This window comes from Astatotilapia calliptera, chromosome 18 (genome assembly GCF_964374335.1).
Source record: "Astatotilapia calliptera chromosome 18, fAstCal68.1, whole genome shotgun sequence".
In the NCBI taxonomy this organism is placed as follows: Eukaryota; Metazoa; Chordata; class Actinopteri; order Cichliformes; family Cichlidae; genus Astatotilapia; species Astatotilapia calliptera.
This window is the reverse complement of record NC_137439.1, coordinates 20,204,868-20,229,848: the sequence shown is the minus strand read 5'-3', so window position 1 is coordinate 20,229,848 and position 24,981 is coordinate 20,204,868. Positions and strand designations below refer to the sequence as shown.

The window sequence follows — 24,981 nt, the reverse complement described above, 5'->3', positions numbered from 1 at the left end:
AAAAGAAACTTCTTTTAAAATTCAAAGTAACTTCTCGCTTTTGTTTCGCCTACACTTCAGTGCATACACCTCTGCAAATAGACACACACAGTTGAGATGTGAGCCATGGTTTTCTAGGATCCCCTTATTAAAAGAGTGATTATGAATACAAGCAGTGGGCTGTTCTGATGAAGGTGGAACCCGTGGGACAGCCCCGCACTTTATTGAAACACACTAAAAAAAAAGAACATATGACAAGCAGCGGAGGCTGTTGCAGGGGAGATCCAGAGATGGGTAGTGGGGTGGTTTGCTGAGTGAAAGAACTATTGTTGTCACTGACACACTCATTTTTTTATGTGACAACAGTTCAACATATTGTTAAATGACAGTGACTTTCTAGTTCCTCCTTGTAGAATTTCCCTATTTCATGTAGTGGCAGGATATCTCCACCAAGCTATGCAATACCAATGTAATGTTAATAGAAGAACAGTCCTTATAAGGGCATTTATTAGCACAGCAGACATATGACAAGCTTTAATTTAAATGATATTTCTTCATTCAAAAATATTATTTATCATTTTTCATGATTTAGTGTTTTACAAAAATTTTTAGGAAACTAGTAAAGCAAATTTATGTTTAAAATCACAAATTCAGTTTGTTATTTAGCTACTAAATAAAACGTTTTTGACAGATTTATGAAATATTTCTGTTATATATAGATTTTAAAGTTCTTAGAGATTTGTACGTGACGCAATGAAAACATTGGGTTAACAAAATATTACAAAAATATATTAAAGTAAGGCGTTTTGTTATTTATCTGACTCTCACCGTCGTTCTTTCTGTTTTATGTGAAAAAAATAATATATTTAAAGTTATAAATGTTTCAAATATATATATATAACTCTGTTTTTAAATGTTGCTTTAACATTTGACAAGGAACTCAGCTTTCATGACTCCAAAGTCAGCGCAGTTTCAGACTGTTTTTCATTTTCATTTCCACAAATCCACAATAATCTTATAAATAGAGACTTTCCAACTATAGTGTGATGTCAAGGTTTAATCAAAAACTGTGGAATTTAACATTGACCCTGGTTAGCAAAATACATTTAATGTGCTTCTGTGCTTCAACCGATTTCAAGGCATAAACGGAAAAAGGAGAGGACAACGAGGCATCCTTCATACCAAATTTGTCCTTTCAAAGTTTAACTGGATATTGTCGACCATTTATCATCAACCAAAAAACTTTTTCTAACAGCATTATCCTTTTAAAGCAAACCCAGATACATACAATTTTATAAATAATACATATTAATTAGATCCTAATGGTTCTAATTGAGTGGTTATAGACAAACAGATTAATTTATGTGACATATGGCTGAAGGTGCACTACAGAGCCATGGTGGGTTTTAGACTAAGCCTGGGATACGGTCCAAACTAGGTGGTGGACAGAAAAATCATTCATCATGGTTTCAGCTCGAGGGGCTCACAGGGCCAAAGACCTCTAAACAAAGTCATACAACTATTCTAGCTGTCAGTACAGGACAGCTTGAAATATATTACAATAATCCCATTACCATGGCTCACCGAGTTTACTTCCAGTCATTCAGTAAGTCAGTTAGGTCATGGGCTTTCCCCTCATTCCCTCTGGATTAGATTAGATTTCTTTTATCTCTGTACTGGTATGTCTTTATATCCCCATGTGTATTGTTGTCCAAAAGCTTGGAGTTTTTTATTGTGGTTAGTTACACGTGCTACACGATGGCCACTAAATGTCATATTTGTCCTCAAAGAGTTCTCACACAGTTTAATAAAATAAAAGGTTAAAGGTGTTTCCAATGTACTGCAAGTCTTTGGACATGAAACCGAGTGTAAATCGTGTTGGTTTACCTGCATTTTAAAAAGGAATTGATCATTTATCCACTTATGGTTCTTTAAAGAAAACAAAAAGCATTTTATTCGAAGAAGTTCTGTCTCATAAACAAGCTTTTCTTTTCTCTCACTCACTGTGTAAGTAAGGGAAATATCACATTATAGGTACTTCCCATGTTGTAAATCATCCCCCCTTCATGTTTCCAAATATTAAAGGAAATATGGAAATAAATCTTGACTGAATCTTGCTTTAACACAAGCGTTTCATCTGAACTTAACTTTGTGTCACAGGGTGGGAATTCCCCACTGATCAGTCAGTCTACAGTGGAATCCCTCTTTGGGAGTAATGCTTGTTTGGGTTTAAGGAGAGTAAGAATAGAAACAGTGAAAGAGGAGAGAGGAAGAGAAAGAAGCATCGCGAGGGCAAAAGAAAGAGTGTCAAATCGTGTGATTGCCACAAGCACGTGAGGTCATTTGACTTTTTAATATGTCATCTTTTCTCTTAATCTTTCCAGATAATTGTTACAGTTTTTTCATAACATTGAGAGCTTTTCTTGGTGAGGCTGTGGAGCTAATAAAGTCAACGGATGGAGACAGGGGGGTTGGTTTAAACAACCCCCACAGTGGTCACAACACAAAGTGCCTCATTGAGCAGATGTGGTGTGAGAGGGCCGCGGCTGCCTCGTCCTACAGCATGCCCTTGTTCTTGTTCTGGAGTACAAACATACTTGTACATACTGGTGGGAGGATTTTCAGTATCTTGATTGTCAAACTGGGAAACAGAATTCAGAGACTGCATAGTGAAAATAAAAAACAAAACAAAACCAAAAAACCCCACTTCATTTTAAAGCAGGAAACATTTTCCGAACAAGGTCTAAATCCTACTCTGTGATCCTGTGAGCTGCTGGATCAGGAGATTAAACCCACACAAAGATTGATTTTTTTTTTCTCCTACCCAAATCGCCACATTTCAAAGAGACAATTTAAAAAACACACACTGAATATTTCCCTTGTGACTGTCGCACACTGTAACGATCACATGTAGAGCTTAATCTGCACTCAGGAACCACGCGGGATTTTTCTATATGGAAGTACTGAACCATGAAAGTTCATGTTGGAAACACGATGATGTAATCATATGATAAAAACATTCTAACAAATGAGAAGTTTTGTTTTTGAGTTGTCATAGTGGTTGTTGAGTAAAACTTGACCTATTTTTCCTTTTTAGTTTTTTTTCGAGGCCACGTGGACAGTTTCAGTTGTCCTAAAGCCTGCTCTGGTTGAGCCACAGAACTCGCATGTCGAAAGATTAAAGATTTCTGTAAAATCTATTAAGGTGTATGAGGGGAAGATGACTGAAAGCTGACTGCGATCGCTTTGTAGATGTAAACTGAAGATGCTGAACTACAAACATGATGTAATGCTTGATAATAACTAATTACAGGTTATTATGGTTTTATGAGTGGTTTTCTCCTCTGTGTGTTTCAGCTTTCATTTCTGATAATAATAGATAGATATGATAATAATAGATAGATATGATAATAATAGATAGATATGATAATAATAGATAGATAAAACTGCTGCTGCATCACTCTGCCATGGATGACACTGCTCATTTTTCTCTTTAGCGCTTGAGTTGCTCATGTGAATGACCTTGATCAGCTGCCTCATGAGTGAAGGGTTAGTTAGACTGTATGCCTACAATGATCACATTTAAAAGGGATGAGTTGTCCCTTCCATCATACCCTGTATCACATGAGTGTTGCTGACTCCAGTCTGGTCACATCAGTTGCACGTGCTTCACTTTACTTTCACATCATATATATAATGATGAATTGGGCACACATGTCAACTTTCCTTTGAGTTGCTGCTATTCCAAATCCAGATTCCCACACCTAATATTTCCGATCCCTTTTAAAAATTTCTATTTGGAGCCTCACTACATCATCTCCCTCACATCACTGCTTTCTGACCATCTGTTTCCCTGTGCCGTTCATTTCTGTCTAGTCAGCAGAGTCTCCTCCTACCAAAGACATTAGTGGATTAACAGTCCCTCACACAAGGTGTCTCCACATAATTCAAGGGTGTGGACATGCTTTCTTTAAAAGAATTAAAATGCTGTCTTTTTAGACACTTACAAAGTAACAAAAAATAAGAAAAGATGAATAAATAATAAATATCCAGTGACAATGTTAACTATTGAAATCAGAGTTTAGAGCCATAAAAGGACTTCATTGCTTTTCCAGTGTGACAAGTGACAAGCTGCATCACTTTGATGTATGTACGCTGCAGGCATTGCTCACTGCTCAGCATCATCAGGGATAAACCGTGATGAGCCTGGTTACTGCTAGTTGTTAACAAAGGTCCAGATGTTGTTGCTGCTATTTTTAGAATACCTGCGTAACTGTGTAATCCTGCGGGGTGCCATGATCCTGACTGAATTTCATTTTCTGGAGGGTAGGGCATTATATATAAAAAAGCAAAGCTGGCATCTGGTGAATAGTGATCCATTTTATTAATTTTCCTTGTGAATAAGAGGGCATGCTTTGAAATAAATTCAATTAAGCTGCTTTTTTGTGACACTTTTTATGGGCCTCTTGTGTTATTGTTATCAATCTGATCATTTATTTACAAAGTCTGACTTAGTTCCTCTAGCTTTAGATCTTTAAGCTAGATTTCTTTCTACGAATGAGTTTCTTTCTTAATGTGTAGCAGTGTGATAATGTCAATGGTTGCTTCTCCTCTCTTGGAAAAAAAAAACATTCTGAACTCATGAGTTGTCACATCCTTGCCTATTTATATTACTCTTTAAAGAGCACAAAGAACACTATATCTGATGATAAAGTCACACCTGTGTGATACTGACATTAAAACGGCAATAAACTGCAGGTGATTGCATCTTTGGTATTTATAACTGACGGAAACAAACACACACAGTGCACCAAGGGGGTGTTTTGTTTTGCTCTGTCTCACATGTTTGTTGTTGTGTGGGCACTGTATCTAGTTCCTCTATACTTAACAAACAGGAAGGTGTGTGTATTCAGTGTGCGTTTGCATGCATGCGCATGTCCATGCACGCATACACCACAGGATGTTAAACTTATCTTTCCACGAAGTAAAACACAACTGTAGACCCCATGACTCTAAAAATAGTTTTTCTGTTTCCACGTGTACGCATGAGTTTTTTTAAAGTGTGTGTCTCGAGTAAGCGCAGGCCCCTCACGCAGATACACTCAGACAACCGAAAGATGATAACAGTTCTGACTTGGCTTACAGTGGAAAGCCATCTGGACAGTTATGTTATCGTTGGCTGCAAACTTGTATCAGTTACCAAAAGATTGAAACTACACTGACTTGGCTTACTGGATGCAGTCTGTTACCAGTAAAGGGTTTTAACAAAATTGTTTCGGATTTACAGCCATTTTATACACAGCCCCCCATTTTCAGAAACTCAAAACAACTGTACAAACGAACATCATTTAACATCACTAAATAGTGCTGTTTACTGCTACTGCAGCTAACTTAGGCTGCTACTTAAAAGCATGCTCTGCTGGATTGTGAGCAGGTGACTGACCTGACCACTGAAAAATGCATGTGCCTTCAGGTTGCTTTTGCATTATGTTTTGGGTCATTATCTATTTGTGAAGCATTGTCTCCTCAGTTTTTAAGTATTTCGTGGAATCTGAGCAGAGTCTCTTCTATCAGTAGTCACATCATCAAAAATAAACTAGTGAAACATTTCCACTGGCAGGCATATAAGCCCATGCCATAACACTACCTCCACCATGTTTGACAGATGCTATACTTCAGATCATAAGATTATTATTATTAAGTTCATCTTGGTTTCATCTATTTAAAGAATACTTCTCAGAACTGTGCAGGCTCTTTTAGATAAACATATTCTTAATTGTGACCGGTGGTTTGACATATGAACCACCTTCAGAGTTTTCTTCACTTGGTTAGATGTGTGAAGCTGTTTTTCTTAACCATGGAAAATATGTCATCATGTGCTTTCACTGTTTACTGTGGCCTCATGACTTTTTTGGTGTTGCTTAGCTGGCCAGCATAAGCTGACTATACCAGAATCTCACTGCTGGGCTCAATTTAGTTTTAGAGTTTAATAACGGCCTCCCTCACTTGTGTTGAAACTCCTTATCAGTCAATTCTCCAATTAATTTCGAGCCACTGAAAACAAGGGGGATGTTTATAAGAACACATGCAATTCCCACACATTCCTAAAAATACAATTTATATCAATTAAAGCTGAAAGTACGCACTACAATCACATTTCGTTTGTTTGACTTAAAATCCTTTGTTGGTGTACAGAGCCAAAATTACAACAACAAAACACTACACTACGCCAGCTGTAGGATCTGTTTGACCCGCACACAATTTATGAGCTATGATTGACTGACAAAGGAGGCAGAAGGTGGCAGGATCATCAGTCAGCACATTCATTTGACTGAACCAAGCACTTAAAAAGGATATGGCATGGAAACAGACACTAAAAGCGGTCCAACAATTATTTTTTTTTAGATAAAACGATATACCAGGAGCTTGGAATTTTACCAAAGAACTATGATGATAAAATAGATCACAAATGGGGGGGTTGACTTGAGCCTCAGAAACAGGTTGTGGGACACCTGAGATACTGAGATTTCTTGTGAATAGATGATGCTTCCCGAGAGAGACATAATCTGCAGGGTCACAGAGGTAGATGGGAAAGCCATAAACATAAGAAATCTGGGAAATGACTGTGCAGGCCTGAACAATGCATTAGGATGCACCAGTTCTGAACCAAAATAAAGCCTGAGAAGGGAAAAGAGCTATGCAAATGACTCAGAAACATTTGTTCTTGAGAGGAAACCAGTGCTAGCTGAGAAACCCTAGTCCAGTAACACTCACAAGGACTTTGGCTTGTGGTCTTGGCAGCAATTCACAAAGAAAGCCTATTGCAATCTCTCTCTCTCTCTCTCTCTCTCTCACTCTCTCTCTCTCTCTCTCTCTCTCTGTCCCTTTTGCTCCCACACACACAGGATGAAGGGAGACCGAGGAGAGAGAAAACTCCTGGGAAAACAGAAGTTACTAATTAGGTAAAATTGTCCCACAGCAGTTAGATGTCTGGCCAAATTCTTTCCTTCTCTTTCCCCTCATCTGTCCTCCCCGTCTCCAGATGTTTGACTTCCTAAGCTTTAGTGCTGTTTCATGTTGTCACTACAGGGGATATTATGGCTGATCATTAGTGAGGATAAATAATGAGCCCCGCTGAGAGAACAAAGACGGAAAAGAATGATGGTGTTGAGAAACAGGAAGAGCATTTTAAGCCTGAGATACAGGAAGCATGCTCTCATACATTTCAATGCTCCATGTATGTTAACAAAAAACAAACAAACAAACAAAAAAAAACAACCACAGTCTTGGAACAGGCAGTCTATCACAGACTAACATGGCCATTCACAGACAAGGGAAACAAAGGATTCAGTAATGTATCAGCTCATACTAAAAAGATAATTAAACAAACATAAAACTCTGTACCAAATGAAAGACCCTACCTTGATGAGTAATTTTATAGCTTCCGATTACTCAACTTCTGTAATGGGGAGTGGGGAGAGGCTTATGTATGTTATCTGCCTTTGATAAATGTTTAAGCTACTTTATCTCCACACATGCAGCCTCTGCACCACTCTACCAGTCTATAACCCATCCACTGACACATGATGTGGTTAGAATACACGCTGTATTCAGAGCTCACAAGTCTTAATTCTAGTCAATGATTCAATAGTCTTGGAGACAATTTTCTTTCTGAAGTGCTTGATGATTCACTAAAGTGTGGCGAGAGCATTTCATTTTGGCAGCAGAAGAGTGAATAAAACATTGCGCTTTGTGCTTTTAATGGGAAACACAGGGAGAATCATAAAAGGAAACACACATTTCCTGTAGGACTGGTGTGTGACGTACATCGGTGTGTGTAATGGACTCAGTCTGGCCTTAACAGGCAGGAATGTGACATCAGCATCAGTACCCCACATGACAGATAAACCGCAGCCGACACACTCGCACACATCACAGCCAGAATACGATGTGGCCAAGGGTCACTGAAAAAGCAACAGAGGAAGGGAAGGACATCCCTTCCTTTCGCTCATTTAGCTGTGCCACCCACTTTGCCATGCCTCACATACCATCCTTCAAAGATTTTATGGATCACAGTAGTGTTGTTTTTTGTCCCTGTAAATGTGAAGGGGAAAAGCAATACCACAAAAAACCCAAAAAAGCAATCCTGACAGGAAATCACTTCATTTCAAAAGTCAACATGGTGTAAAACTGTGAGCATCACATACATTGACATACTACCTCGCAAAGCTAATATTTGCTTTTCGGCACTCATATTTCTCCATGTGCAAAGTGAATAAAACAGCCTGAAGCTCTCAGAAGGAGACATGTTTGTGTAAGTGTGGATGTGGAGGTCGAGGAATGGAAAAAAATGGAAAAACTCTCAGTAGTATTTCGTGAATGCTGAAAGACACAGTTGATCTGGATAACTGAGCAAGGTTTAAGTACTCATAGTGACCAGAGGCCAATGGCACACATGTCATTCTATCAGATAAAGAGGGCCTATTAGCTGTTCAAACCTTTTATGTTTAAAAAATGAATATGTTTCAAGTCTTCAAGTCTGTACTGTTTAATCATATAGCGATAAACTCGTGACGTTTATCATTGTATATACTGTTTATATTTTGTACATACAGTAGTACGGCATTTTATAAACAGGAAGTTGGATAGCAGGGAGTCCCACCCCAGCCCAGACTGTGGCCTGTCACACATATGTAATTAAAACCAGTTTTTAGTAACATTTGCGTAACGTGACACATTCAGCTGCACATGAAAGAATTGCTACCTGAAGTTGCACTAATGACTTCACAGCCCAAGCCTTTGACTTTAATGGTATTAAAAAATAAGAAAACTATGCACACCTTTCTTGCACATAATGTGACATGCTTGACAAGTTTTAACAATGATGTGAGTCTCTCATTCACGTCATAAGTTGTCTTTATCTGAGGCTCTCAATCAGGTCGTATTGTCTAAACGGCAGATAACAACAAGTATTTAATCTAAAATACTTCTGTGCATTTAGACGGGAACCCTAAACTGACCCGGAAGACCATTAAGTGGCTTATGTTGGGACCTTATGTAGAAATGTCCTACTTAACGTGCCAAAATATTAAGCATTTTGTATGTGAAGTATACCACATAACTCCTGGTACAGCAGTTATGATAACCAGCCAACTCAGCAGGGGGCTTGCACTCATGCACTTTAGACTGCAGACACTGTTTATTTAATGAAATTATTTTTAAAAGGTGTAAAACATTTTGGGGAACTCACTCAAGAGTGTCTAAAATATTTCCGGTTAGATCTGCAGGGTAAAGGCGACCAGGGTTTATTCTGAAGGTCCTAAAGAACAGATTGTACCTTCCTGTCAAGCAGTCGGTCTACTTTATTTTGCAGTGTCTGCCAAGAGCATGAATGCAGTTCCTGCATGTTTTTCCCATTTTTCAGAGATGGAAACATTTAATTCCACTAGGATCTGTCTCACCTGGCCTGGGATCTGCCTATACTGTGTGCTGTGGTGTCATAAATCATTTGATAGCCAAAACACAAAAACATAATTCCATAAAGGAGCTTTTGAAAAACAGCAGCTGAAAAGTAGAGATAATAACACTGTAAGGTTTCAGACACTGTTCTGACAGCCAGTGTGGGTCCAGTCTTTGCTAACACACATAACAGTTACTGGGGGTGAAGAAGATGTGATGCATTGTGACTTATTGCCTATCCTAATGAAGTGACAATCCACAATCAAGCTTTCTGAAATGATACTTAGCTTATATCAACTCATTTGCAAAGAGTCTACAAAAAACAAACAGTAGAAGAAGAAAAAAATAGTAGAAGAAGAAGAAGATATTTGAGTCAGCTCAGATCTGAGCCGTCATGTTATGACTTCATCTGGCTGCCCATGTGATTTTACATATTGATTGTTTTAACCCTCTTTAACGCCAGATCTATTCCTGGCAGACTAAATAGATCCGGTGTTGTGCTCAGGCAGCAGAGCCAGATGTCCGCCTATATGAAAGAGGAAGCTCTGATCACTGTGTGTTCTCTAGGGTGAAAAGGCATTTATTTAGTTATAGATTAGAAAGTGTTGGATGAGTTCGTCTTGTAATCAGAAGGTTGCCGGTTCGAGCCCCGGCACGGACGGTCTCAGTTGTTGTGTCCTTGGGCAACAACAACTTTTCACCTACCGCCTACTGGTGATGGCCAGAGGGGCCCGATGTGGCAACCTCGCTTCTGTCAGTCTGCCCCAGGGCAGCTGTGGCTACAACTGTATCTGCCTCCACCAGTGTGTGAATGTGAGAGTGAATGAATAGTGGAATTGTAAAGCGCTTTGAGGGTCTCGAAAAGCGCTATATAAATGTAATCCATTATTATTAAAGGTGTGCGTTTGGTAATGACTGCTACATGAGTCATTCGTTAAAAATGCCATTCGTTTCAACAAAACCCATACATTTCTCAACTTTAGTGCACTGTCAATATAAAAACGCAACAATAAACTGAAGTCATTTTCAATAAACTTTATTTTTGTCCCATTTTTCCCCCAAAATACATTACAAAAAAAGTGATCGGAATTGAACGTTTACTTGTGTCAAGACCGGAACATTTGCACAATAAATAAAAAACTATGTATAAATAAAAAATAAATAAACACGACATTATGTGCCAAAAAAATAAAGACTCTTCTGAATTGGCAGATGGCTTTCACAATGTTGAGTTTTCTGAAAACACATGTACATAATACTTGCATTCCAGGTCACAGTTTTTAGGATACAACTCTGGGTCAAGAAAGCAATGTAAACCGATCAGGATTACAGTACAGTACAGTACGACAGAGTACAATGTTTTCATTTTTTCCCCCTTAGTAGATATTATTGGAATATATACTTCTAACAGTTGTTCTAAAAGCTTATACCAGGTAGTGAGAGTGTAGTGCTATTGGACTTACTTTTAAACTTGGTGCAAAGTCCAAAAGTAAATCCCACCTGTAAAACCCATCTCAATCTTGTTTGTAGCCAGCTTGACATTCACAAAGGGCTGTTATTGCACTAAACGGGCATCCCTCAGAAAGGCACTTTTACCCCCCTTTCCCCCACCCCATTATCCAACCAACAGTTCAGCTTCCCAGCACGTGTGGAGCGCACATTCACCTACTGTGTGTGAATTTTAAAAAGTTGAATCGTTTTTTTTTTCCCTTTTTAAAAACAAACAGAAAAGTTGAAATGCTTTTTGGTATCTAGATAAAAGCAAATAAAAAAAAAGCTAACAAGTGGTAAAAGGCTTTATACGCCTGATGAATTTACAGAAGGGAAAAAAAAAAAAAGAAAGTGCAAAATTGTGTTTACTCCTGCAGCCCCAGTAGTTTGTTATGCACCACATCAGTGAAATTTGGTTGCAATTTAAAAGAAAAAAAAAAAATGATGTTGGAGCAGAAGAAGCAATGACTCCCAAACTTAAGCATCACCATCATCAAATAAGGCCAGGCATATTTGTGCATGTGAGGTCAAGATTGTAGTGTGATCCTATAGCTGGCTCTTTCCATTTTTTAAAACAAATTTGAAAACAAACAAGTGTACACCATGGTACCACAAAAAAAAAAAAGAAGAAAAAAAAAAGACAATGAACCAATTGAGGGTTTAGGGGGGGTCTTTCTCTCTAGTCAAACCATACCTCTTCACAAAGCTTCTTTGCTGAAAGATCAGTTGGAGTGCAAGAGAATGGTGTAAAAGACCTTGCTGCTAAAATACTTTTGGAAATCTGAGCATTTCTGCTGCAGGATTATCTCCATTCTGAGCAAAAGGGACAATTTTAGTGTTGAGAAATGTTTAAGATACCATGCCTGGGTGATGGGCTATCAGGGGAGGCTGAAAGCTGTAGGGTTGGCGGATTTGAAAGGCCCAAGACAAGAAGCAGTGCGTTTGAGTGAGGGAGGATAACTGGGTGGGGTTTTTTGTTTTGTTTTTTTTGTCTTTTTTTGTTTTGTAGGAATCTGCCGATGAGGGATCCATCATTTCAGGCCATGTATGAGTCTTTATTTTAGGTATCAATAGCTTCCAGGTGGATACCTTTGAGGCTTAGCTGGATAGGCACAACACCTTGAGGCAGATGCTGCTTTGGGCAACTCCCTGACTGCTTGACATTTATCAAAATCAGTCAGTTTGATAAATCAGCTGCCTAGGCACTAAGCCAGACAAGAATATTGCTCAGAGACGTTGAGCATCCTTTTCATCCGTCACGCATATGAACACATTGCCTTGCTTGGCTATGCCTTGAGAAACTGTATCAACCAGTCAGGTTGCCTCTAAGGCATCTGTCACTCGGGTAGCCTGGGAGGCACTGAGCTGTGCTCTCAGGCATCAGTGTGGTGCTGGAGAAGCTGGACCACATATCTAAGGCGGTGCCGTAGCTCAGATGTGCAGCCCATTTCATTCAACATGCTGAGGAGGTACGTGCACGAGGCACGTTCCCGACTGATATAGGTGAGCAGGTAGGCGTCGTCAGAAGACTTGCACAGGATGATTTTGGTGTGGTCTGTGTAGAAGTTAACCTAAAAAAAAGAAAAGAAAAGGAGAATTATAATCCAGCTGCTTTGAAAAAGTAGTTATGTAGACTCAGTGTCCCATGACTGGTTTTATTAATTTAATTATACAAACCTGTAGAGTATCATTATTGAAGAGCATGACAAGAGCATGGTCAGTCTTCACCCACTGGAGGAGCAGAGGAGGAGGAGCTGAGACATGTTCCTGACAATGCAGATCTCCACCCTGAGGAGGACAGAAATTATTTAGTTTCATTTGCATGAGGTCATAATCTCTTCAAGTGCCCTTTAACAGGTTTATGAAGGCACAAATCCTGGCTTACAGTTGTCATTAAATGCAAGTTAGTCACTCTAAGTAATGGCTGAAAACTAATAGGTGCTTTCCTACCTCCATTAGGTTCTCCTCCATGTAGTTAGCCATTAGTTCAACTATTTGTTTCTGGTTGCGCAGCTGCTCAGGTAGAGAGTTTGAAGGGAAGCTGAAGTGTTTGTTGTTGGTCAAGCAGTAGTGGACAGTCCTGTTTGGAAGAAGGGGGGGGAAGTTTAAAAAAAATTGGAAGATGAACTTGACATCTTTTCCATTTACACCATTGAGCCTAGTCACTAAGCAACTGACAATAAGCTCTAAGCACTGTAAATGTTGACATGACATCTTAATCAGTTGATTTTAAAGTACTTACTTGCGCTGGTCACAAAGACTGAGATGTGTTCCCTCATTGAAGAGCACGCCTACGTTTTGGTTTGAGAGCTGGTAGCCAAAGCCATACTTGTTGGAGTAGTCAACCCATTTAGTCACCCACAGGAAGGACTGCGGACTGGACAGGCAGGGTGGATTCCTATTGGCTGAAGAAAAAGATAAATAAAAATAAATAAATAAATATGAGGATTAGTGAAATAATCTTAATTCAAAAAGTCAAAACATTATGTTTCTCTTAACACATATGGTGTGTCTCAAATAAGCAGAATGAGTCAGCAGAAATTCTGAGGATTCAAGGAAAATATCCAGCTAGTTAAATTTAATGATTCTGTTGCATTTTGTAATTGCGGCAAACAGCAGAAGGACATTTTGCTTGATTTTATTCCTCTTTGGTCCACTCAAGTAATCCCACAAGGACAACAAAAAATAATGGCTGAGCTACAATCTTATGCATAAACATACCTGCAGGCATGGTGGCCAGGCAGTTTGTGAGAACTTTCAGGGCAGAGTCGGCAACAGCTGCAGGGGTCAGCACATCCTCACACGCTGAAGGGAAAAACCAACCAAAACGAGCAAAAATTAGAAACCCTGATTGCAATCAGCCACCACAACAAACACCAAATGTGTGTTCATAAATAACAACCAGAAACTTACGTTCAGTGCTGCTGGCCATGGTGCCCTTAAAAGACCGGGAAATGGACTTTCTGGATTCCTCCTCAGCAGGAGTCTGCTCCAGAGGCACAGAGCTCACCAGCTGACCGGTGGGAGACGTCACCTGAGCAACAACGAAACATGCGATTAGCACATGATGAGTAAGAGCAACAAAGTGAAAGAGCAGTGTGTCACATGCCCGAAAGGGTAACCAGAGATAAAGGGAATGAGCTCCTTTAATCCTTGCATGCACACTTTTGCTGTGTCAGCGCTGAAGCTCATTTATTCAATTTCTGCAACACCTTAGACTAAATGCAGTGCGTCTCGTTGCCACTGCAAGGCGGGGGAACTACTTTCAGCTGCATGGTTTCCCTTTGTACACGTTGCAAGCATGCTGCAAGCTTGACACGTAGTTTCTAATGCCACGTTACCACAAGTGGTGCGCGAGTAGGTTTGTTTTTTCCCGCCGCAAACAGACAAACATGAAAACAAGCTAAAATGAGCACTACTTTCAGAGTACACTTGTACAAATCTATATTCATCTGCGCTTATTAATGACAATCTGGTTCCTCAGGACAGGCTTCTTAAGACAGACAAAGGAAGAGTCATGCATGACAGCAAAAACTGTAGCTCCTTTTTGGCTCTATAAATAAACTAGACGAGCCTGATTGGGGATCGGCCAACTGAGCATCCTGCAATTGTGGCATATACTCTAGGTTCTGTTCAGTCTTTTTAAAACAAATACGTCATGTCGTTACTGAGCAGAGAACATTTACCCCCACCCCTAAGTGTGCAGTAACAGCTTCTTCAGATTCTTCTGATAACAAAGTACCCGAACAAACACCCAGATGAGCTTACTAGAGCTTATCAAGTTTCAAAAGCTACCACCAACAGACTGCTACATTTCTTCTGGTCTGAACTAGTTTTTTGTCATGCATCTTACATTATTCTGAAGAAAAACAAATTTAAAACAACGCATCTTTAAAAATTAAGACATCTTTTCCACCCCATTTCTTTAACAGTTCCTTTTTCTAGGGCACTTTTACTATTTAAATGAGCATGCTAATGGAAAGCAATTCTCAAATGTAATGGAGGCTGTATGCTATTAAAATATGCATTTTGTGTTTTCTCCAAGCCTTTAGAACGGGTGTAATTGCATGTGAACTGTGTGCATAACTGGCTGGAATTACCCAAATTAAGGTAAACCAGGTCAAAAGTTTCTCACAGAGGAAAGAGAGAGAGAGAAAAAAAGTACCTCGTTGTTTCCCACTGTTTTGTAGCTGATCTGCCGGTTGATGGAACATTTAACGATGCCCGACACCAGCTTGGAAATATCCTTGTCCTCTTTGTCCTCGCATGGAATTTTTTCCACTGTGAAAACACGACACACTGTAGTCACAACAAATATGTTTAAAGGCAGGACTGTTTAAATAAATACAGCAGCTCTTGGATATTCTTAAAACTAAATCTGAAAAACTAACCCCCCCCCCCAATCGCTCGTGCTGCTTGCTCACCTTTTGCTTTCTTCTTTCCAAATAGGCTTTTGGCCATTTTAGTGAAGAATTTCTTGGCAGGGCTGGGAGGGTGTAGCTCTGGCACCATTGTACAGCTGCTGGGGGGAAGTTTGTCAGGAGTGAAACCCTGAGAAAGAGGCAAAGGTGATGCATTAAAAAAGAAACAAAAAAAAAAAAAAAAAAAAAAACAGTGAGAAAAAGTGAAGAGGTTGGAGCGTGCCCACTCTGTTCTCAGTTGAGATAACAGATCAAGCACTGACATTTTCACACTCCTTCACCTCGAGAAAAAAATGTCACAACTGTGTTTCGTAACACTGGCAAGAAATTTCCCGAAGGTCAACATACTTTGAAGAATTCGTGGTTGAGGATCTGATCCAGCGTGAGTCTGTCACTGGGATTCTTCTGCAGGATGCCTGAGATGAGTTTCTGAGCAGCAGGGGAAAGCGTGGAGGGCAGGTTGTAGCGAACTTCTTTAATACACTTGTACGTCTCTTTCAAGTCGAGCGTCTCAAAAGGAGGGTTTCCACACATCAGTGTGTACCTGTGAGAGAGCAATCAAGGCAACAGTGAGTCAGCTCAAAAACAAGAGTGAGTGATTTAGAGAAAAAAAAAAAAAAAAAAAAAGTCCCCACTTTCCCGACCGACTGAGACGAAGTGACGCCAAGGTCAAAATCCCCCCAACACACTCTCTATGAAACCGGGATAGTTCTTATAATCATCTTAAAGTAAAAAGACTCACATGACACATCCGAGGGACCACACGTCAGACTCTGTGCCGTGGCCCTGTCTGTTGAGCACCTCAGGAGCCAAGTAATTGGGAGTCCCACAGATTGTTCTAAGAAAAACAAAACAAGAACCATATATGGGTAAGATGTAATGCTTCAAACATTTAAAACTGGTTTGGTTTCAACATCAGGCATAGGTAATGTTTGAAATATTTTTTCTGTCACTCTCAGTCTTCTGGTATTCCACAGGAAGCTGTCTAACAGGAATTGAAACTGTGCTCTAAGCGGTACTTTCAACTGTCAGTTGGAAACCGGTTTAGTTAGGTACTTGCAGGAGGAAAGTTGTGGGAGGAAGATTATGCTTAGTAACTGATGTAATGGTTTAGGTTGAGGGTGCTTGTGCTAAAATAGGGCATTAAAAGTCAGATTTTTAAAAGATACATCTGAGATGGGGCTAAAAATACTCATAAAATTTAAAAAAAAAAAGGTAATATGGAGAGACCTTCGAGAGCTTTGTTTCATTATAACAATCATCATTACAGTCGCATGATCTATGGGCCCCAATAAGCTCATTGGTATCCTCCAGCAGATAAACATTTTAAGCAATTAACTTACTTTTTTCTTTGTTCAACTGTCTCCAGCTTGGCAGCGAGGCCAAAGTCTCCCAGCCGCAACTCCATGTTCTCATTGATGAAAAAGTTCCCTGAAAGAGACAAAAGCATTTGTCTGGTCAGCATTCCACAGATGACACGCATGCTCGTCCAAAGTCACAGATTCCTGGGATGCTTTGTGTATGCGTTAAGCCGCATTTTCAGTCACGTACCTAGTTTGAGATCCCTGTGCAGGATTCCTCTGCTGTGGAGGTACTTGAGGCCGGATATGATCTGTCTGAGGTAATAGCGCACTTCAGGCTCTGTGAGTGTGTGTCTCGCCTTCCAAATGTGTGCCAGGGACTGCAGAGAGAGCAATGAGTGAACCGTCAACCCTGCATCAGTGAGTGGGACTGTACAAACACTGCTAGCACACATGCATCCCTGCAGCTGCATAAAAGAATTTTTTTTTTTTTTTAACATTCACTAGGAAAACAGTAAAAATCTGCCAAGACCCCTTTTGAATATAGCGTGCAAAGCAGCACTGTAGGGTAATACAAGAAATACTGTTAGTGCAAGCAGAACACAAAGCAGCGCAGACTGTTCTAGAGTTCTGAAGTCTCACCTTCCGACTGCACAGCTCGAGGAAGATGTAGATGTTTTCTTGGTCCTCGAAATAGTGGGAGAATTTCACCACATGCTTGTGTGACAGCGTTCTGTGCAGCTCGATCTCGTTCGTAATCTGTCAACATATGACAACTCATCAATCGGTGAAGACGTTTCAATGTCCCAAAAGAAAAAACAACAACCCAGACATTGATTTCCAGTTATGCAAGACACGGGAGACACAAAGATTGGTGATCGTGTACCTTGTCTCTCTGGTGTGGTTTGGACACCCTGCTCTGTGGGATCACCTTCACTGCATACATTTTGTTGTTGGACAGGTCTGTCATCTCATAGCATCGAGCAAAGCCGCCCTTTGGGGGGAAACAAACAGAATGATCAATTTACACAAGCAGCAGGTTTAAAACCCACACACTCAGTCTCAAGGCAAGTCTGACCTGAGGAAAGGTAGCGATGCAGTCAAAACAATTTCAGGAACAATAATCGAGGTAAGATTAAAGACATAAAAATGATTGTCATGACCATAAAACGATCCATCTGATGCCTCAGGCATCTTTTATTGGCTTGTATGCGCAGATATGATGAAAAACATCATCCCCCAGATGCGTTTACTGCCGCTTATACAGACATTTTTTTCCCCTTCTCTCCAGGATGTGATCAAGACTACACATGCTCGGGTACATGAAGGATGAGGCAGCCTGAGCTGCTGCATTCATTAACCGTGAAACTGGCGGAGACGTTTCTAGCTCTGCGGCAGGCAGAGGAAGGAAAAAAAAACTGGCTGCAGCACATCGATACGACCAGCAACACGTTGATAAACTCGCTTCCATAGACACTGTTTCAAAAAGCGATGCTGATGCATCATCATCATCATCATGAGGGGCAGAAATTATGCTGTGGTCAGACAAGCGTGTCTTTGGTTTAACGGCAGGCCATTAAAATACGAGAGGGGGCTGTAAACGTTCATCATCGGTGGAGATTTTTTTTTAATTATTTATTTTTTATGGCTAAGCATGTGTGCGCACCGGAGCTGGGCACACCTTGCGTCTGATTCATTCAGCACTGACGAGAACAGCAAGGAGGAGAACGGGGGGGGGGGGTATTGGTCACATCCACCACGAGGTCATTCTCTATTCCCGCATCACATCACAAGCACACCTGGAACATGGCTCATAGTGATTTTAAACAGAAAGAGAAAACAAAAAAGGAAAGGGGGGGAAATAAAACCAGCCCCAAACTGCGGCTAATTAATTCAGATTCTAGATCCATCTGCCTCCTCAGTCAAAACCGACGCAGCGACGCACAGACACATGGAAAAGGAGAAAAGGGGCGAAGAAAAATGTATGAAATGCGCGTACCTTTCCCAAAAGCTTCCCTTTAATGTAGGACCTCCCCGTCTTGAGATCCGTCACAACCTGAGCCAGCTCCGGTTTGGGTTGATCGTGTTTATTCCTGCTGTTTTTCGCCGGGGCAGAAGTCTGTTGGGGTCCACCACGCTCCGGAGCAGGCTTAAATAAATCCGCATTCATGGTGTGGCACGAAATCCGCTGAGCCGCGGTGAAACAGCCGGTACTCATTTATCACAGCGGAATAAACGATCGACTCGTACGTGTCTCCGTCTCGCTTAAATATTTCTTCTTTTTTCCCGTAAAAGTGCCAAGTGCGTCTTCACGGTACGTCCGTCTCTTTCAATTTTATCCAACTGGTGTGGACGAAAGGCGAACCCTGGCTATATAGTGGCACCGACGTCACGGAGTCGTGGGCGGTGCACTGGTGGAGAAACTCCAGATGATTTGCTCAGACAGAAACTCAATCAAAAATTGATGTGGATTTTTTGAGAGGAAATATGAATGAAAGAGCTGATAAAAAAAAGAGTCGCTTGGTTTTGGCTCAAGTCTCTGAGACTGCTGGGAGGCCAGTGACCCGGACAGTGTTTTAACCCTTTATATACAAAAAGCCACTTTATGAAAAGAGTTAAGTAAGCATGTAAGGAGAAAAGAAAGTTTTTAGACTTTTGTAATTTAAAGGAGACTTTGTTAAGAAGAACAAGACTTAAACGCAGGAAAAACCTTTTACTAGGAAAGTATTTCATTAGATATAAGATGGGGCTGGAACATATCATTTCCATTCTGCAAATAAATGTATGAATCAGTTGTTAGGGCTCCACAGATTATATATATTATATGTGACCATATTCTTACAAAGAAAAAAAAGTGTTATTCTACTAAAAAAAAAAATCCAAAACTTTCAAGGCTCCCACAGTAAAATCCTGGCTTAGATTTCCCTTGTGTGCAGTCCCCCCGGAGAAAGTCCTGAATACGGCTGCCACCTGGTGGTCAAAACGTGAAGCTCTCAAGCTCAGGTCTGAGAGGACTTGAATGTGCAGTATAAATGACTTATGAAAAATATTTCTCTAGTGACACAGTAGTGGTCAGTTATAAAGCTAATGTGCTTTCTTATTTTTTAAAAAGGTAAAAGAAACTAAAGAAAAGAAAAGCCTGCTCTAACAGCATTTGCACTCAGCTTTGCAAAGTGGCCTTCGCCCTTAATATTTGGCAGTTTTGTCCAGTGTTGACTGTGCAAATACAGTAATAAAGACCTGGAATAAAAAGTGGGCCTACTATTAATTCCAATTCTGGACCATAGCTGTTGGTGAAGGCCTGAAGAAAGCCTGATGCCTGATAGAGAGGTCACCCTCTGTTTGGTGCTCTTTATTTTGACCATGATGGGCCTCAAGGACAGCCCAGCAGCTTCTTCATAATGTTGATACTGTGCATCTTTATCTGGAGAGTAGATGAGACACCCGAGGGAGTAACGCAACTCTGTGACACTAGAATTTCAGAATGGCTTGACCATGCTTACGGTAATATCACCACACCTTGCTAGTAAAGGCTTGGACCCCCTTTGCCTTCAGAATGGTCTTAATTCTTCATGGCACAGATTCAACAAGGTGCTGGAAACATTCTTCAGATATAAATGTCCTGATCCACCAGATCTCAAAGGTGCTTTAGACTGTGGATTCCATTGGAGATATGGTGCATTATCCTGTAGGAATCAGCCCTTGGAAGACGTGTCCACTGGGTCATAAAAGGATGCACAATAGGAGGCAATCTGTTATCCATTTTTGGTGAGTCGGTGTGAGCTGTAGCTACACCTTCCTGTTCTTAGCGAAAAGGAGCAGCAGTAAGTGTGGTCTTCTGCTGCTGCTTCAAAGACGGCCGTTCACAGACGCTTTTCTGCCTCGATCATAATATTTTAAAATTATTGTCACCTCAAACACCATACCATGTCAAAAGTCACTTTAATCACCTTTCTTCCCTGTTCTGATGCTTAGTTTGAACTTCAGCAGGTGGTCTTGACCCGATGCCTACATATCTGAATGGAGATGCTGCCAAACAAGTGGGTAATTAGATATGCACGTTATCGAGCAGTTAATAACCATGCATTTAATAGTGGCCAGTATATGCATATTTTACACAACCCATCCATGTCTCCTGGACAATTACTTCTGCATGAGGCAAATCACATCTTGTAATTTCATAACACATCTAAGATACGACTCCGTGAAATATTAACTGAGAAGGCTAGCTGAAAACGTCAGCCAGTGGATATAAATGGCAATAAAATGCTTAATAACTTTTAAATCTAATTTTAAGCTTGAAAGACAGATGGAAAAACTGAGTTCAACAGCTGTATTTATGAGAGCAGAGAACAACCAGCAACAGTGAAAACATACATTTTTCACAATGTCGGAAAAAAAATCTGCAAAAATCAGTCACATCAAGTATTTCAGAATATGTAACTTAAAAAAAGGATTGTGGAAAATGTAGTTTTAAACATACCTGCATGCAGTACAGTATTACACTAGGCTGACACAAGATAGTTTACTGTCTTTGTATGCTACGTGACTTATTTGTGGATTTACAAAATCATACAGCTGATGTAAAGATTAAAAAAAAGAAAGAAAACTATCCTCAGGTTTACTTCATAAGTAAGAGAACTTTGGCAAATTTATAGCTGACAAAAAAGAAAGAAAGAAAAGAAATATTTGCCAAGTTAATCTGTACTGATTTTCAACTACCATGGAAAATGAACAATTACATTTACCCTGGTCCAATTTAAACCACAACAAGACATTTTATTGAAACAAGCCAGGACAACAAAAACAGCTGTGAAATGACTGAGCAGTGGTCCTTTAACTCTTTAAGTGCGACTTCACAAAACACATAGGGGAATGTATGTAAGTGGGGAAGCAGACAACATTTTCCCTGCTTTCTACCCACAGGTTGGACTCTTAACGTCAGCTGTGATGAAATGTGTGCGTTCTTGCAGTCTTCAGGTCATCACGTGATGGACTCCATCCTTTTGCTTGAGTGACAGATGAGTTGTAGCCCATCACTAAGAACACCAGCAGCCTGGTTTTCAAAGCAGGGCCAAATTGAGGCCATCCCGAGCTTAGACATTACTTTAGACAAATTATTTATGAGCGGTGTATGTAGACTTTACTTTGAATAATTAAGTCATGCCTGCTTCAACCTTTGGAGCTCTCATTTGGTCCTGCTGTGGAAAAGTGGCAATATTTAATAGTCCATCATCTCCTCTCCTCTTAATTTCTTTTCTTGGGACTCTGTCCAAGCTTTGTTGATTGTTCTCTTCATCTCGTCGTCTCCCTCTGCATAAATCTTTTTCAACACATTCATCAGGCCCTCGCCGGGGTCAGCATTATCGTCAAGGCTGGGTTTTCTGTAGAAAGGCGGCAGGAAAATACTTTAATGGTGCAAATAATTCTTTGGATTGCTCTCATGTAGTATGTGTGCACCCAATCACTGCACTGCAATCACAGTGGCTTGAGACACAGCACTGTTGCTGCACTTTATTTCACAAACTAAAATCAATAAGCACATTTCTAACTCACTCTTTCTCTTTAGACTGCTTTTCCACCGCCGTTAGACAGTCCCACTTCTTTGTTGACTGCTTCTTGCACATGACCAAGACCATGTCTGTTTTTATCTGTTGCAGAGAGCAAAAGACAGTTTCAGAGTGTGGACAACAGACTGGCAGCTCAAATCAAAGACGAAAAGTGACAGGAACACTGACACTGCATTTAACAAGGTTTACGTATAATCACAATAGCCACCTTAATAAGTTAATGCAGTATATTTAAACTCATTGCTACAAGCTTAAAAATAGGGTGTCTGCTGCCCCCTAGTGGCCACACATAATTTTGTTTTAACTTTAAATGTTTTACTTTATTTGGCTTTTCATTGATGCTTACTTTTCTCTGACAAACAGGTCAATCACTAAGAATCACTACTCCAGTTTTTCTCTGCAAAATGACTAATATTTCCTGAAATCTTAAAATAAATACAAATAAATGCATCTATTTAAAATGATGCACAAGGTACCTTTTCACCTGCTTTCTTAGCTATATTGATGCGTACATGATTTTATTTTTTTCCCCCATTACTCTTCATCAAGCAGCAAGCTTACATTACAACCATCTAACATTTTTCTCTGGTTTAAAAGAGATTTAGTGTGATGGCTGCAGGAGGTAACATGGCTTAGAACTGTTGCAGAATATGCAAAGGCAATCTTAAAAAATAAAAACTTTGATTTGTCCTGCCACAGAGCTTTTGAGTAGCACGGAGTGGCTGCCTGTCAAGCATTACCCTCTTGACAGACAGCAGAGGAAACCTGCATTATGCACAGCTTCATGCAAACTGATGTTTTAGCTGTGAGAGAAGGAGAGAGAGAAGAAGTATATACTGCAAGTATTTGGTCGATTACTGGCCTGCAATATCAGAGACCTACACAGTTTTGTGAAATATGGGGATAGTCTGCTGAGAGAGATTGCAACACTGCTTCCTAAAGCACACCCACTCATCTAAGATGACAAAGACTTTTGACCCAAAGCCAGCAACCGATTTCTGAAATACAAACATCTCATGGCCGCTGGGCTGAGGAGAAGAAGCTGAGTAAGCAGCAGATGATTTGTTTACCTTTTTGTAGCTGTCCTGTTCATTGATTGGATACAACAAGTTCAGAACTGTCATTTCGTGGTTTTTGCCATCTAGATCCTTCACCAGCACAGAAAATGACCTGCAACACAGACAAGGGGCAAATTCACGTGCACTGATAAGGGAACAGGAATGTATAAACAAACTGAACACTATGCTGATTATCAACTCACCGTTCTGTAAATTTGACCTCCACATTTTCTGCTGATATTTTGTGCACATCTTTCAATGCCAGATAAATTTTGACAAACTTATCTGACTGGTCCCATGCTGCAGAAAAGATGATACACATGTGAACAATTTTGAAATACTGTTTTTTCCCCTCCCCAGCTCTTGAACGCATCTTAACCGCTTGGTTTTCTCAGTAATGTTTGATAGTGCTACTCGATAACTGCCCCATACCATAGCTGGTAATCTTGACAGTGTATGCTGCCTTAGTGGCTGCAGATGGGTCTGCCTCCTTCCTAGCCTGTTGTTCTTTTTGTTGTCGTTTAGCTGCGAGCTCCTTCTCCACCTTTTTCTGCTCCTGTTTAAGTAGATCCTGAACTCTTTTCCTCTCTGCCTTCTCCAAGAGGGACCCCAGCTCCTGCAAGTCTTCCTCCAACTGTTTAATCTGTATGAGGGGAACAATACAATCACTGAGACATGCACATCCACTAATAGAGCAGTGCTGTCGGTTTGAATCCATCTACCAAACATTTGTTTAATTAAAAAAACAAAAACAAAACTATATAAGTAAATAAATGTGCAAAAACTAACATTTCATTTCTAAATAAAAATTTCTATTGTAACTTAATAAATAGTAAGAACAAAGTGCCTTCTACAATAATTATATAGTCACTAACCCATTTCCCACAATCAACTCTCGAAGTCATATTACTTTATTTAAATGTAGTCTAACCTAACTCACAACACACGTTGGAACTATGCATTTGTCTGCGATTTATCTGGCATCCAAACAGCTTAGAAGCCTGTACATATTACAGTTATTCATGTCTTGAGAGATCCTTTACAGATGTATTGTAATATGTATGTATGTATGTATAATTCAAATGTAAAAGTGCTTAATGATACTGTACATGAGTGGGTCTAGTAACATCTCCAGACAGCTAACAGAGACACCGAGTAACTACCGTACTGATTTGTTTAGCAGCGCAGTAGTTGTTTTACACTGAATGATGTTGCTAGAATGTTCTGGTAGTCCACTAAAAGCTAACAGCTAAGTTGGGCCGCGAGCTACTGGCACCCACCGCCACGCACGACTACCGACTGTAATCGTATTTGCCAGACAGGCGTTTTGTTTTAGTTTACAACTGTAACGTTACCCTGGAGAAAAAAATAATAATTTTTTTTTTATCAGGCATCACGCAGCTGCTCGCAACGGGTTGATAGGACTGACGTTAGCAAGCATTGCACTAATTTCACTGTATCTATGTAAATCCAGCTACCGCAGCTAAACCTTAAAAGATGCAGTTTTGCTGAACACTAAACTGAATGAAACGATTCTGCTCACCTGTTCGGTTAAATCCATTCAGGCTTATCAGTATCAGCTACACTATGAAAAGCCGTTGCGGTTCTTCTTCACTGCTCTCAGACTACTTTCCAGCGGCGCTTCTTTCCAAAGCTCTTCCGTCTTCTTCATTTGGCAATTTGCAAGGCCGATTACAGGTGT

The 24,981-nt window shown here is 40.2% G+C and overlaps 2 protein-coding genes across 2 annotated transcripts; both read right to left on the bottom strand.

The window, feature by feature from the left end:
- Positions 1 to 11,825: 11,825 nt before the first annotated feature.
- Positions 11,826 to 19,007, bottom strand: plk3 (polo-like kinase 3 (Drosophila)). Its single transcript, XM_026150481.2, has 15 exons — positions 18,651 to 19,007; positions 17,538 to 17,645; positions 17,294 to 17,410; positions 16,902 to 17,031; positions 16,694 to 16,781; positions 16,093 to 16,188; positions 15,699 to 15,894; positions 15,354 to 15,480; positions 15,095 to 15,210; positions 13,843 to 13,963; positions 13,651 to 13,734; positions 13,172 to 13,334; positions 12,880 to 13,009; positions 12,607 to 12,717; positions 11,826 to 12,500 (listed from the first exon to the last, which is right to left on the bottom strand). Exons 1-15 carry the CDS (start codon positions 18,867 to 18,869, stop codon positions 12,303 to 12,305), a joined length of 2,004 nt encoding a protein of 667 aa, XP_026006266.1. The 5' UTR covers positions 18,870 to 19,007; the 3' UTR covers positions 11,826 to 12,302.
- A 1,963-nt stretch (positions 19,008 to 20,970) lies between these two features.
- On the bottom strand, positions 20,971 to 24,981 carry cacybp (calcyclin binding protein). Its single transcript, XM_026150839.2, has 6 exons — positions 24,823 to 24,981; positions 23,712 to 23,922; positions 23,483 to 23,579; positions 23,292 to 23,391; positions 22,208 to 22,302; positions 20,971 to 22,035 (listed from the first exon to the last, which is right to left on the bottom strand). Exons 1-6 carry the CDS (start codon positions 24,838 to 24,840, stop codon positions 21,873 to 21,875), a joined length of 684 nt encoding a protein of 227 aa, XP_026006624.1. The 5' UTR covers positions 24,841 to 24,981; the 3' UTR covers positions 20,971 to 21,872.